Source organism: Psittacula echo (genome assembly GCF_963264785.1).
Source record: "Psittacula echo genome assembly, chromosome: 2".
Lineage (NCBI taxonomy): Eukaryota > Metazoa > Chordata > Aves > Psittaciformes > Psittacidae > Psittacula > Psittacula echo.
This window is the reverse complement of record NC_137737.1, coordinates 99,899,135-99,913,563: the sequence shown is the minus strand read 5'-3', so window position 1 is coordinate 99,913,563 and position 14,429 is coordinate 99,899,135. Positions and strand designations below refer to the sequence as shown.

The 14,429-nt window shown below is 40.5% G+C and overlaps 1 protein-coding gene across 2 annotated transcripts; it reads left to right on the top strand.

The window, feature by feature from the left end:
* Positions 1–4,411: 4,411 nt before the first annotated feature.
* Positions 4,412–10,570, top strand: TIMM21 (translocase of inner mitochondrial membrane 21). Of its 2 annotated transcripts, XM_080611816.1 has the most exons (6): positions 4,412–4,741; positions 6,370–6,432; positions 6,532–6,629; positions 7,601–7,674; positions 9,700–9,805; positions 9,911–10,570. In XM_080611816.1, exons 1-6 carry the CDS (start codon positions 4,432–4,434, stop codon positions 10,001–10,003), a joined length of 744 nt encoding a protein of 247 aa, XP_080467942.1. In that variant the 5' UTR covers positions 4,412–4,431; the 3' UTR covers positions 10,004–10,570. The 2 variants fall into 2 exon arrangements, with proteins under 2 accessions (XP_080467942.1, XP_080467943.1); XM_080611817.1 differs by lacking the exon at positions 6,370–6,432.
* Positions 10,571–14,429: the final 3,859 nt, after the last annotated feature.

Below are 14,429 nucleotides of genomic sequence, written 5' to 3'. Positions count from 1 at the left end.
GTACAGCTCTAGAATCTCTCTGAGGCCCGGCAGCAGAGCTTCTTGACCTATTTCTGAGAAGCAAAAGCTTTTAGGAATCACATAATCACAAAAAAAAGAAATATGCATATTGTGCACACCTAGACTCCACATCTCAAATGAGACAGGATTCAGGGAATACACTATATGAATTCCCTGAGTATTTGTGAACTCATTATTATCAGTTCAGAAATTTGAACAATTATCACCAAGTTAAAATACCTGACATCAGGAAGATGCCAGATTTAAACTCATAGGTGTCTCTCCCATGATTAATCTCTTACAGTAGTCAGAAGGTAAGAGTGTTGCACCACCAAATCAATTTGAATTCAGTAGAAATCCATTAACATTAGATAGCTGCACCACTGAGGCCACCATAATCATGCTCCAAAAGTACTCTAGAGATGCTTTTGAGCTATTCAAATTTGTTAAGTTATTCAAAGATATCAAACAAAACAGTACCTTGAAACTTTCTCAAAAACTAACAAGGCTCAAACAGAATTCCTTGGACTACACAACCATACTTGTGTACAGACTACAGAACTGCATTTGAAACAAAATTATAGTCTTATTTCAGACTTCCCCCTGCTAAAGTACCCACAAATCTGCACAGTAAGTGCTAGTTTAACAGGCAAAATGGGTATCAATGTTCTTATTGCTCAGTAACAAGCAACAGTTTTGACAAAAATTACTTTCTTTTACTAAAGAAAATAACTTTGTAATTTTGACACAAACAAATTCTTAAAATCCAACTGGCCACACATTTTTTCCGAGTTTCTTGATAGTAAGAATTTTGGAAGCTGTAATTGCAAACACTATCACTCAACCACACAAAAATACTCATATGGGAGTTTCAAACTTAATCATATCCTTAACACATCATACCCACTGATGCCACCAAGCAGACAGACCTCCCTATACACTTTGTTAGTGATGGTTTGTATTGCCAAGTGACTTTCCAACACCTGGTCAGTCCAACTTTGGGTTTCCAAGCAACCAATTAATTTTGGGGAATGAAATTACAATCTAATTTTGAAGTACGTGGATACCACGTACATTTTATGCACAGTGTTCTTGAACTGAGATTGGTTTGTGCTCAAAGAAAAATAAAAATCAGAAAGAAAAGAACAACTTTGCCCTACATTGTCAACTGTGCTAGGGACAATAAATAGACAAATAAATAAAAAATATCCTTGAAGTTTTACTGGAAATTGTTATAAGCATGACAAAAAATTACACACATTTCAGCTTGGCTGAAATGATAGACTAACTTCACTGATAGGCTGACAAAATTAACAACTACTTTATGTCAAATATACCCTGAAGGTCAAGCAAATGTTTTACTCATGTATTATTATCAAGAAGTACACTTAATTGATAAGGCTATAACAAACTGCATTTTTCAAAAGCCCACTGAAGGGATTCAGTGATATAAGTCATGTTCAACAGCAGCAGAACTACCACTTCTGGATCTTTCTGGGCAGCACATCCCAGCCTATTCCCCTATCTATGCTGAAAACACAAAGATACTTAGTTTGGGCAAATTCTAGAGTGACATACCTACACAGATGCCAGGTACAAAAGTAATTTAGATCAGGTGCTGGATCCAGGTTTTTACAACACACTTTACTTCATACAAGCATAACTTGCATTGTCTCTATTCAGTCCTTCTTGCTCTCTTTTTAACCACTCCTTGCATCCCCCTCTTCTTCACTCAGGAAGGAACTTCTGAAGTAAGAAAAATGCTGCCTACACACGCCTTGAAAACTTTGATATAGTAGTATCTACCACTTCTGTAAGTTTCAATTCGAAAAAAGTACTTAATTTTTGCATCTTCCAAACCAAAAATATCCTTAAGGTATGCAGAAACAATAGCAAATCCTAAACTATTTTTTTAGAATTCTGTCTGCTAAGACTTGAAATTAGTATTAACAAAACACTTTCATGCTGTATTGACAAACCTTGCCTGCCCAAGTTAAAAATCAATGTTACTCCCCCTCTTTTAGAGACTTCTAGTAACAAACTAAATGCTCCTGCTTAGAGGCCAAACAATCTCAACTGCCATTTCATTAGCTTTTAATTTGTGGGACTGTTTTGTACCAGTATTTATACTTTCACACCCTGTAGTACTCGCAAATTACCATTGGGGTTTTTGCTAGCCAGGGAACAAAACTATTTCAAAGAAAGTATTCAGACCTTTAAGTAGTGACAAACCCTGACTCCTCTAGAAGTTAAATGCATACCTGGGGATAAACAGAAATGACAACAATGTTTTGACATCTTGTTTCTTTTTCTCAGCTAACAATTCCAAAGTCTTTTAAAAAGGTGGGTATTACGCATGCCATTTACAGGTTAGACAAATGGGGGGAATGAAACTGCTACGAAACCCACGGTGTTATGAATGAATTAGCAGAAAAACCTGCTTTCTCAACTTTGCCTCTAAGATTTAAACTTTTGGAAGCTGAACCTTTATTGTAAGAATTAAGCTACACCTTCCACAATGAAATCCTCCCATATATTACAAACACCTAACTACCCTCAACATATACACATTAGCCACAAAGCTAGCTAGTACTTTGTAGAGGGGCTACTGCTTATCACCTTCAAAGCTCACCCAGTCCAATCACCTGCAATGAACAGGGACATCTTCAACCCCATCAGGTTGCCCAGAACCACATCCAGCCTAGCCCTGAATGTCTCCAGGGTTGGCGCATCCGCCACTTCTCTGGGCAGCATGTTCCAGTATTTTATCACCCTCACTAAAAAGAATTCCTTCCTCCCATACAGCCTCAGTCTTCCCTCTTAAAGCCATTATCCCTCATCCTGTCACAACAGTCCCTGCTAAAAGCCTCTCCCCATCTTTCTTATAGGCCCCTTTTAAGAACTGAAAGGCCACATTACTACTTCTAAGCTCAAGCACATGCCAAGTTTAAGCCTGACTACCCAGACAGAAAACACTGCAATAAACCTTATGTACACGTGGAATGCCCGTGCTTCCTATCACAAAGTGTCACCTCCGCAAAGACACCCCCTCCACAGGGCCAGGGAGAGGAGAGCACTATGGCCATAAAACCGCAGGCCTGAGTTATGGCGAGATCACGGCTTCAAACCACAGCCACGAGACGGGTGGATCGGGGTTCCCTGACCAGCAACAGGAGTTAAACATCAAACTACTCCCTACGGGCACCGTGCCAAAACATGAGCCAGCAGCCCTGTGGCAGCAGACCCCAGTCGACGCTGCCTGGCAGGGAGACCGTTACCTGGGCCTGACGGCCGAGGGACCAGCGGGAGTAAAAGGCGGCGACGGCAGCCCGACCTCTGCGGCACCGGGAAAAACCGCCACGCCGGCTGCCGGTGCCGCGCTGCACTCACGTAGGTGCCTACCACAGCCTGCCGCCATGGCCAGCTCTGCCTAAGGCCAGTGGCCTCGTACCAGGCGGGAGGGAGGGGGGCACGGGAGTTGCCACCTCCTACGTGACGCCGTGGGGCGGGCCCGGGAGCGCCGCCGCGAGGAAGTTGCTGTACTGACACGGCGCTGTTCGTGCCTGCAACCTGTGGGAGCTCTACCCATAGAAGTCTATTTGCAGCGGGAGAGAAGGGATGGCGCCGCTTCCGAGAGCTCCCAGCAGGGGCCAGAGCGGGCTCCGAATGCGCTATCGAGGCAGACCCATGCCAAGACAGCTGTCGGGCTTGACTGGCCGCCGCACCTTGCTGTGCCTGCCGCGGCTGTCGCTGGCACGAGCAGCCCGGTGTGGGGCACACGGAAAGCTCTGACACACCCGAGAACCGCAGTGACTCCCGCCAGGAGCCCCTGTCAAGGCGTCCTCGGCTCCCCTCCCCTCAGTGAGCCGCTGCGCCGGCTCCGGGAAGCCAGAGCCGTTCTGTGGTGGAAACGTCACCCGCATTGCTGTTAGGCACCTATGTGTGCAAGATCAAAAAAGCAAATATATATATATAATTTACATATATTAAAAAGCCTAAAAAGTGTGACCGGGACCCCAGTCGTACGACGCGGGGGGGCAGCCCCACCTTCAGCGGTCTTGTGTCCCCGCCCCGTGATGGCGGCGGCGCTCGGTATGGCGGTCGCTGTAGTGATGTTGCTGGGAGCCGCTCCTGGCGGCGGGCGCAAGAGGGAGCCCGTTTAAACTACCGCTCCCAAGGCTCGCCACTGCCGTCCTCCCCGCCACCCCCGGGAAGATTTCCGCTGGGGTAGCGGCGAGCAGTGGCTGCCGCCCGGTAAAAACTAATGGGGATTCCTGACCGGGAGCGCCGGCTGGGGAGCCGCGCTCTGGGTGGGGAGCTGCCCTGACTCTTCCCCGAGGGATCCCCCTGTGGGGACGGTGGCTTGTGGCGGAAGCTTCCCGTTTATCTCGGCCGTGCTTCCTTGAGGGCGGCTGGGAGCGGAGCCCCGGCATGCTGCCTGCCTCCCTTGCGCGGGCCTGGCAGCGCGGCGAGCGGGTGCGAGCCGCCCTGGGGAGGCAGCTGCTCGCTCCCCACGGCTGGGCCCTGCTGCAGACAGAGCCCAGGCAGTGCCTCCGTTTGTGCCTGAGGTGGCGGCACCAAATCCACTGCAGGGAGCCCTCCCTGCTGCTCCGGGCCGCCCGGAGGAGTGTCGGGACGCAAGCCGGGGGGCTGAGAGCTGAGAAACCTAGCGATAATAGCAAACATGTGTCCGTGCAAAGGGCTGAGAAAGGAGAAACTTTGCTGTCGGCTGCTCAGAGAGGTAAGACGGGCTGTAGTCACTTGTGAGTGGGAGCACTGTGTGCTGGCACGGAGGAAAGTACTGCTGCAGCTGAGATGTTGTAGCCCCAAAACTCAGGAATTTAAAACACCAAGCCCTTTCTTTCCACGTCCTTTTGTTTGCAGCAGTTGATCCGTTTCAGTTTATGTATTGCACAAGCAAAACAGAAATTAGTGGCATCTTCCTAACAGCTTGCTGATTTAGTGGTTAAGTCACATCAGGGATAAGATTTCCAGCGAGGAAAGGCTGAGAAAGTTGGGGTTGTTCAACCTGGAGAAGAGAAGGCTCCAGGTAGACCTTATTGTGGCTTTTCAGTACTTAAAAGGGGCCTATAAGAAAAATGGGGAAAGACATTTTAGCAGGGCCTGTTGCAATAAGACGAGGGTAATGGCTTTAAACTAAAAGAGGGGAGATTCAGGCTGAATGTGAGGAAAAAATTCTTTACAATGAGGGTGGTAAAACACTGGCACAGGTTGCCCAGAGAAGGGGTGGATGCACCATCCTTGAAGGCATTCAAGGCCAGACTAGATGTGGCTTTGGGCAACAGAAGATGACCCTGCTTATTGCAGGGAGTTGGACTAGATGATCTTTGAAGGTCACTTCCAACCCAAACTATGCTGTGATTCTATGTAATTACCTCTCATTTTCCTTTTCAAAAGGCAAACCTAGTGCACAGAGCCTGCCCTGAAGCTGTTGAAACAAGTTTATTTCTAGAAAATAGTTAAACCTCTACATGTGAGGCTAGTTTATAGGATGGCTGTCACTTTGGTTGCTATCACTCACTTCAGTGAAAAGTGGTTTCTGCATGATTAACCTCAAGAATTCTAAGTGCTTTGAAAAGGTTTGGGAAAAACACCCTCAACTGGTTAGAAGATTACAGGAGAAATTGTTATTAAATTTTCCCCAGTAACTTGTACTTCACTGAAAGGCACAACTTTATTACCTAAGCAAATCAGTAGTTTCTTTCCAGGTTCTCAAAAATATTTTGTAACAGAGAATCTCGTATGACTGTTTCAAGGGTTTTTTTTGCATGTATGCTGACACTTTAGATTAAAACTAATAGATAAAATTAATCAGGTAAACTGCAGTTAATGATCTCAAATAAAATACATATTTTGGTCTAATATTCCTCCATTTCATTGTTCACTTGATTAAGAATTCATAAAATCAGTTATTTTCAGTCAGTGTGTGCCATTTATAAGCTTATGCTTTTTCATTTTTTACTTTTCCCTTTCATTGCATGAGGGTTGCAATGATTGGGGATTTACATAGTAGCATGAATACTGCAATGCTAAATACCTCATTACTTCTTAAAAAACCTAGCTGTCATGTACCCAAAAAGTAGCAGTATCCTGGGTCTTGAAAATGTCTAGTAGTAAAATAGAAAATAATAAGGTTTGGTACAGAGATATAAGCATGCTGTGTACAAAATAACAGATGTTCCATGGTCTCTTTCTTTTAGTGATGAGGCATTATGAAGCTGTTAGTGGATTTCTTTCTTGTGCCAAAATGTTATTTGAGCTGCAGACAAATAGAAGAGCATTTATAGAAGAAAACTATGTAAATCTTACTGTACAAGATTGTAACTCCTGCTTTTCTGTCTATTTCAGTGAAAGATGCTGGAAGAGACTTTACCTATTTTATTGTGGTGCTTGTTGGAATTGGTGTTACAGGTTATTTCTAAAAATTATATTCTTTATTAGAAGATGCTTTTCATTAATTCCGTCTGGTTTGATTAGTTTTCATTCCATTTGCTGTTGTTTCTGTTACAGGTGGTTTGTTTTATGTGATTTTTAAAGAGCTATTCTCTTCTTCTAGTCCAAGTAAGATCTATGGAGATGCCTTGGAGAAATGCAGATCTCACCCTGAGGTTTGTTTTTGAGCCTTAGTCACAAGTTTATGTTTCTCAGTGGTTTACTGTCTAATTTTGAGTTAAAAGTTTGCACAGGGAATCTCACAAGTGTCTGTTGTGACACTTCACTAAGGTTCAGTCATACTGTGAAGCACTGCATAAGTATCCAGGAATTTAAACTCTTCATGAGAAACACAGATAGCATTCCTGTGGCTAACAGAAAAAGAGAGAACAGTCATGTTATCACACAGTCACATAAGGTAGCTAAATGTAAACAAAAGTCACTCTTAACACTGGGTTCTAAAAGCCACTGCTGCAGGCAAACCAAGAAATGCACGGAATAGCTTTCAAACAAGATTGCCACAGATGCCGCTGAGGATAGCCTAGAAACGAAATAATGGGTTGTCACTAGAATAAAAATGGAGACCAGTTTGAAACAAGTTTGTAGAATTAAAACTTTTATGCAGTGTTTACACAGTAAAAATCAGCCTCTCTTTTTAACCAACTAGGTTAAAACTAGATTATTTTGGACTGGCTTTACAAATCTGGGCAAAAAAAAAAGAATTTCTTAATGTTTTTTAGGTAATGTGAAGGGGAATGCATTTACATTTTAAACTTTGAAACATACTGTCTTGGAGGAGACATGAGCAAATATAATGGAAAAAAAATGCTTTTTTTTTCCATTTTACACAAAATGTTAGTAAAGTATAAAATACACAGTAAGAAGACAGATTAAAATGTCATAATCGCAGAGAACAGTACAAATGGAAGATAGTAGGGTTTTAGACATCTAATATATGATTGTAAAGAAAAGCACTGAAATGCAGAGGAATTTTCCTTACACTGTTCTCTGTCATAAACTCTTCTACCCTTGACACATCAGACTCAGTAGGGGTATTTTGTTGAAAGTGAATGCATTCATAGCATTTCTGGAATACCTGTTTCAATGTGATACCTTCTGACAACTAAAAACCTCTTTTCTCTTGTAGATAATCGGTGTTTTTGGTGAATCCATTAAAGGTTATGGGGAGGCAACAAGAAGAGGAAGACGACAGCTTGTCAGGTGACCTTTGGTGTTTGCCCCATACAGGCGCAGCGGAGACATTTTCGGTCTCATAATAGAAAGCTAGATCCAGATTAATGAACTGCATGTGACATACGCTGTTACTTTTGAGTGAAAACAAAAGCAGTATTTTGCAGTACATCTTGTAGAGCACATACTGCTCAGTACAGCATACATACAATACAAAATGCCAATTCTGGGTGCCTCAAAACAAGCTATGGTCAGAACAGTAAACATAGAGCTGGACTCTCCCAAAAACAGGAAAAGTCTGAAGGGAGCAGTACAAAGGCCTACACATGCATCTGAGGAGCGGGGATCTGACTGAAGTTTACGGTCTGAAACCCTCAAATAGAGTGAAATTGTTCTTTGAAAAGTTGTTCCTGAAGAGTTTTTCTCCTTTTGAGGCAGTAGTTTTTATCAGGCTGGAAAGAGCAGGATGTACTGAATTTCAGACTTTCAAGAATAGAGCTTGCTGTCTTTAAAGCTAGGCTGGGCCTGACTGTACAGGTTGTAATCACTGCAGTGATTATATTGTCCCAAGCTGATCTGCAGTATTGGCTGCCCATTTCTTAAACTGATTTTTGGTACTTGAGGCCACATCTATACTGTGTATTTAACAGAACATCTCTCACCTAAACCTTTCATCAGTGTATTTATTATTCTCCTTTTGAGGGAAGTAATAATTCTTAGAAAATGTGGATCTTCCCTGCCCTATAACCCAACAGGGGCTTTGTCTTTATTGGGTCCTTTGACTTGAATTTACCTGAGGAGGTTTCATACAGAATGGAACGCATAAGCCCAGATGCATAACTTGAATCATGAAATTGAGAATCTTTTCTTTTTTTTTTTTTTTCTAGAGGAAAGTGATATTTACTGGTGGAAGTTTTATCTTTTCACCAGACTATGGAAAAGTGTTTAAAGTAGAGCTGCTAATGAAAAAGATATGCACTAAATGTTTTAAGCACCTCTCTGTAAAAGAAACTGTGTAAATAAGTAAATGCACTGTAAGCTTTCCTAGTATTTAATTTCCATCAGTTTGAAAGTTTAGTATTTAAAATGAATTTTTGAGCTGAGGACTTTGTAGGGTTGTAGAGTTTGTGTCTGCAGTATAAGGATGTCTCAAAAAGGGCAGATTTCTGTGTGTGTTTATGAATACCTTGAATATGAATTTACTGCAATAAGGCGCTTCATTCATCTTTGTTCTCTGTAACCTATAATGTCACCTTAAACATATTGGAAGTTTAATTCACAGTGTGTATCTGAGCATGACTGATGAAAATAAGACCTTGGTAGTATACAACAGTTAGTAATATCAGTAGGAAACTGGCACCAGAACTCGAGTTTGACCATTAGTTTTTGGAAGTGATCACCTTGAAAGTAACATGACCTTTATCTGATATTGAGCATAACCTAACTCTGGTCTAAATATCAGCATTTAGACTGGAGATTTGATATCGGTGCTAAAGTTACACAACTTTAGTAGAACAAAATTATTGCCAAAATACATCAAACATATAGTGAAGTGTTTGTTTTGATGTGATTTAACCAACCTGATAATTGATAATTAAGTTAACAAAACATTGTTTGTGTGCTTTGGCTTGGTAACTTCATTTTAAGTGCCTAAAAAAACCAAAACCCTGGCAGTATTGGTGATGTGGGTATTCCTTTCTGCATGTCAGGCTCTGAATCTGGGGGTTCTTTATAATAAATGCAAGGAAATTCCAGAATTTTCAGCCACTGGATTGCTGTTGAGTTTCAAGGGGAGGGCTGGGGTGAGGACATATAAGCACTTAGTCTCTTAATCCTCAACTGCATAGTAGTTCTAACTCCACTAGTCCTAATGCTCACAGCAGAGCTTCGGAAGAGGAGTAGAGAGAATGAACCCACGGTAGGATAAGGATTGCATCGGAATACACTTTCTCACGAAATAGTTAAGCAGCTCCTCTAAAGAAGTTGTTTAAATTTTAACTAGCATATAACATGTATCCTTGCTGGATGGCTTGGGTTTTTGTTTTGCTGTTTTAGTCACATTGAATACATAAAGGATGGACTGAAACATATGCGTTTGAAGTTCTATATTGAGGGCTCTGAATCAGGAAAGCGGGGAACAGTCCATGTGGAAGTCAAAGAGGTATGTATAATTGCTTGATATAGCTGACAAGCTTAATCTTGAATTTAAAACTACCAAAGAGAAAAAAAAAAAAAAAAAACCTGCCTGAAATTGTTTTCCTTACAGAATCCTGAGAGAGGAAGATTTGAGGTCCGCTACATATTTGTGGACGTTGACACCTATCCTAGAAGAACCATTATCATAGAAGACAACAGATAGCCAATGACCAAAGTTACTGTCTCACCTGACTGAGTACTGGATGATACTGGTGTCACCAGACTTCATGAGTTATTTGGTATTCTCAATTATATCTTGCAGCTTTGGGGTTCTGTTACAAGGAAGCAGCCTCTCAGGGCCTCTGTTGAGGTCTTTCATAATAACAGGTACAGGATTTGAAATGAAGCCAATGAAATAATAGTAGAGCCATCACTTATGGCAAATACTTTTGACATAGGAAAGTAATGGTTCATAATAAACAGTTTAATGCTGGATAATACTTCTGCACACCCAAAACCCGAGTATACCAAGATGTTAGATTTGAATGGACTTTTTTTTTGTCTTCCTTTATCTTCCTTTTTTTGTCTTCCTTTGTCTTCCTTTTGTCTTCCTTGCATTTTCCACTAGAACTGCAATAAAGTGTAGGCAAACTCACTGTTTTCATTCTGGGTGCCTTTGTAGAAAGTAAAATATGATATATAAGAGATCTAGCCCAAAGGAACGTAAATAGGAACTGTGTAGAAACACACCCATGACAAATAACTGAAGATAAAGACTTCATTATCAGTGTCTTCTACTTGCTCATTGTAACGTTTGCCATGCTGCTCCACAGAGTTGTGGAGCACTCAGCACTATTCACAGTATTTCCATCAACTAATGTAAATATTCTGGAAATCAGATGCATGTAGGTTTACCCAAAGTCAAAAGTTCAGCTCATGACGAAATTTTTCACCTGGGTTTCTTCCTTAGTGCAGCATGGCAGACAGTAAGCATAACCCTGTGTATTAGTAATCAGACTCAGTTGTGCTGATCTGCCAGGCAGCACCAACCAAAAACATTCAAGCTTTAGCTTCTTACATTTAACCACTTTATTAAAATACCAACTACTGCGTTTTTCTGTAGTTACCTATTGTGTTACCAGCTTTTTAGTTCACTAGTGAATTATCCCTGCTTTAGGCATGCACTGATGTTCAGTTAGCGGTCTTTACTATGAGTTTGTTTAATGGTATATTTGGACTGTTCTAAAGTTCATACAGTGTTCTCTCATACAATGCCACAAATACTATATGTAGACCTTCAGTAATGCTACTCTGGACTTAAGCTATCCTGTTGAGCTATCTCCCAGTAATCCCAATTGCATAATCATAACAACTGAAGGTAATACTTTGTTACACCTGGATAGCTGCCTTAATCACTACAACCTTGACTTCAGTCAGATCCTCATAATGTTTGAAAGTATTCAGTGACGATGAATCACGCATTCATTCCAGTCATGTGGGCAGGGTAACCATTATAGCAGAGCAGCCACCAATGTAAATCTGTGTTAAGCTGCAAAGCATTTTGGGGTTTCCACACTGTACACAATGTAACTGACTTTTACTGTCCTTAAATAATGAAAGCAATTGATTTCCATTGTTCTTCATGTTATTTTCTTGAAAGCAGTAGAGTTAGTACACTTTTTGACTTATAACTCTTCCCAATTCTTAGCATTTCATTTGCCAAAACTTCTGATCAGAAGAAATCTTCAATCTAACCTAATTCATTTACAACCAAATAAAAAAAAGAAGAAAATAGTTAAGGCCCTCATTGTTTCCCTGGAACCTGTTGCAGTACTGACTGATAACATTACACACCATATTTACCTGCCACTGCTTATGTCCAGTTGCTATAAACATCTGTCATACTGTTGTGGTTACTGAGAACCATCTCTGGAAGAGTTTTGTCATGATTGTCGGAGTACATCAGAAATATGGCCAGCTATATAAGTTTAGAATCCAAGATCACTAGCCTTAAGCCCATACTATACCTTGATAAAAATGTAATCGTTCTTCACATTTTGCAAACCAAGACTACATAAAAATACATAGTTTAAATTAGAAAATACAATACTGTATTTGCCTTGCCTTCATGAGTTTCTACCATGTCAAGCTGCCTGAAAGCCACTGTAAACAACATGTCAACAACAACAGGCTAGCTTATGGAAGGGTGGATAACTGGAAGGTTCAGCTTTGCTTTTCAGTAACACAGGCAGTAAGTATTTCAGTGTTTTCTTTTTAAAGCTCTTTCCTCTTTTTTTCTCTGAACAGCACAAAATTACAGCTATGTGGGTTACTTTCTGATGTGAAACTGTCATGTTACTAAAGCTGTGGAAAAAAAAAATCACGGCCAGGAAGTTAGAGCTCAAACAATAACCTTTTCATGAAATTAAACACATTTTCCGGAGTTAAGTTTTGATTGTTGCAGAATTAATAAAAATACATATGCTCAAAACCCACTTCTCCCTTAGGAAATGAAAATATTTCACTCAGCAGTGAAATGCTGTTTTTCCAGAAACATTGTGTCGCAAACTACTCAAAATGTACTTGAGGTGGTGTGTAACTTTGTCTTAACTTTGGTGTCTCTGCCTTCATTTTTGTGCGTGCCAAAACTTGTGCATATAGGATAAGCAGCCAAGATCCTTTGAGCTGGTTTGTGGGAATAATAATGTTACTCTGTCATCTACATGACCTCTGAGTCTAGGCCCTGTGTATACTTGCTGTATTGTGACAGAAATAGACCTTCAGGAAATTAATTTTGTGAAAACTTTAAAATATAAAAAATGACTACTCTTACTAAGCTTCAGTAAACAGAAGATCTCGCTAAGGAAATGGAATTTTAGACCGGAAATGAAAAATGTTGTTGTGCATGACTGAGTTTAAAAATTACCCTGATACATAAATAATTCCAGCACAGAAATCAAGTTTCAACAATCGATTTAGGTGATAGAGTCATGATCTTGGGAATGGTTGCAAATAAATGCATGTCTGATACAGCAAACTTCGACAAACTCACTTAACAAGGAGAGGAGACAGGAATGTAAGAATTATTGTGTCACATGGCAGCTGCAGAAATAAAAACACAAGGAAGATGTGCTGGGGGTTTTCACAAATAATTTCAATTCACTTTGTTTTCAGCCACATCTCACTATCACAAGGGATGCTATCCTAATACTCAGGAGGTTATTACAATGTGTAAATGATCAGCCACCTAGTTTCAAGGAGCAAGCTTAAAGATGACAGTGAGGGCTCATAACTGGCCTCTGTATATGGGGTTGTGAAGTCTGCTTGGAGATCTGGAATACAGTTGGTACTGGAAAAATGGAGAAATTTGAAAGCAAAAAGATCTCCCTTCAACCTCTTTTTTGGTGGGGCAGAAAGGCTTATTCCCTAGAGAGGTGTTCACTTGCTCAGAATAGAGAATAATAGAACTCCAGTGCAAATTCTCCTTAGGCAGCTGGGAAGTCATTACGATACAATATGCCAAGAATCATGAAACAATCATTCCAACCTGTACAGTAAATAATTGAGCAGCAGAAGTATTTGACGGTTGTTCTTATTAAATTCTCAGGGATTTTTTATTCTGCATGTGTTATGTAAAATAATCTATAGGAATTATAATGTGAATTAGGGCCATCCTGTATTCAAATTCAATATATTTAGATTTCCTTAATAATGATACATAGTTAAAGGTTGAAAATGTACCAAAAATATTTTGCAAGTAAAAGGAAAGAAAAGGGAAAAAAAAAAAAAAAAGTCTGTTTGGAAGTCTGTGATTGTCCTGGGAGGAATATGTATGATTCCGTTCATCTCAGATAGGTCATCAAGGAATATTTGTAACTTGACAAATAAAAGAAGTGCAAGTATATGTTTCAGTAAAGGACTTCAGTTTGGAAAGGCTCGTTTGCCTCTCTGTTCAGTATCAAACTGCATTTCATTTTAAACAGCCACATAAAAAGTAATACAAGTTGTGGAAAAAAACATAGTAAGAAAGCTTATAATTATCAGCATAAAGGATATGACACAGTACATCTTAAAAGTATCACAGATTTTAAACTAATAGAAAGTGTCAGGTTTAGTTGGCATATATGGCCAAGTACGAATATTTACCTATCTATATGAAAAGTTTGCTGCATGAGAAATCTTGGGGTTTGGGATGAAGATGGAGATCACTTGCCAATTACAGTTGCAGACAAAATAGACTTCAAAGTTAACTCAATTTATGGCCTGACGCAGCGCAGCAGCATGGGCAACCAGCCGCAGTGGTGAAATACCCAGGGGACCTGGCAGCAGTGTACATGATCTTTACTTCCAGATCATGTACGTGTGCCTGCCTCTGCATCTTAAAACCTCCCGGTACTGTGCTGAGAAATGTTTCCAGGATAATCATGTTTATCCAATCTCTATTTAATCACAAATCCCCTTTATCTGAATCACAATTATGTTCTCTAGCATGAGTTGCCTGCTTGTATTACTCCCCACAATTAACTCTATTAACCTTCATTTATCCAAGCGTGTTTTCACTTCTTATAGGAACAGGGTTGCTTTGCAATTTGAATCCCAATTCTTTCTTTATTTTTTTTTATTCCCCCTAGAAACAATGATCTCAGCCA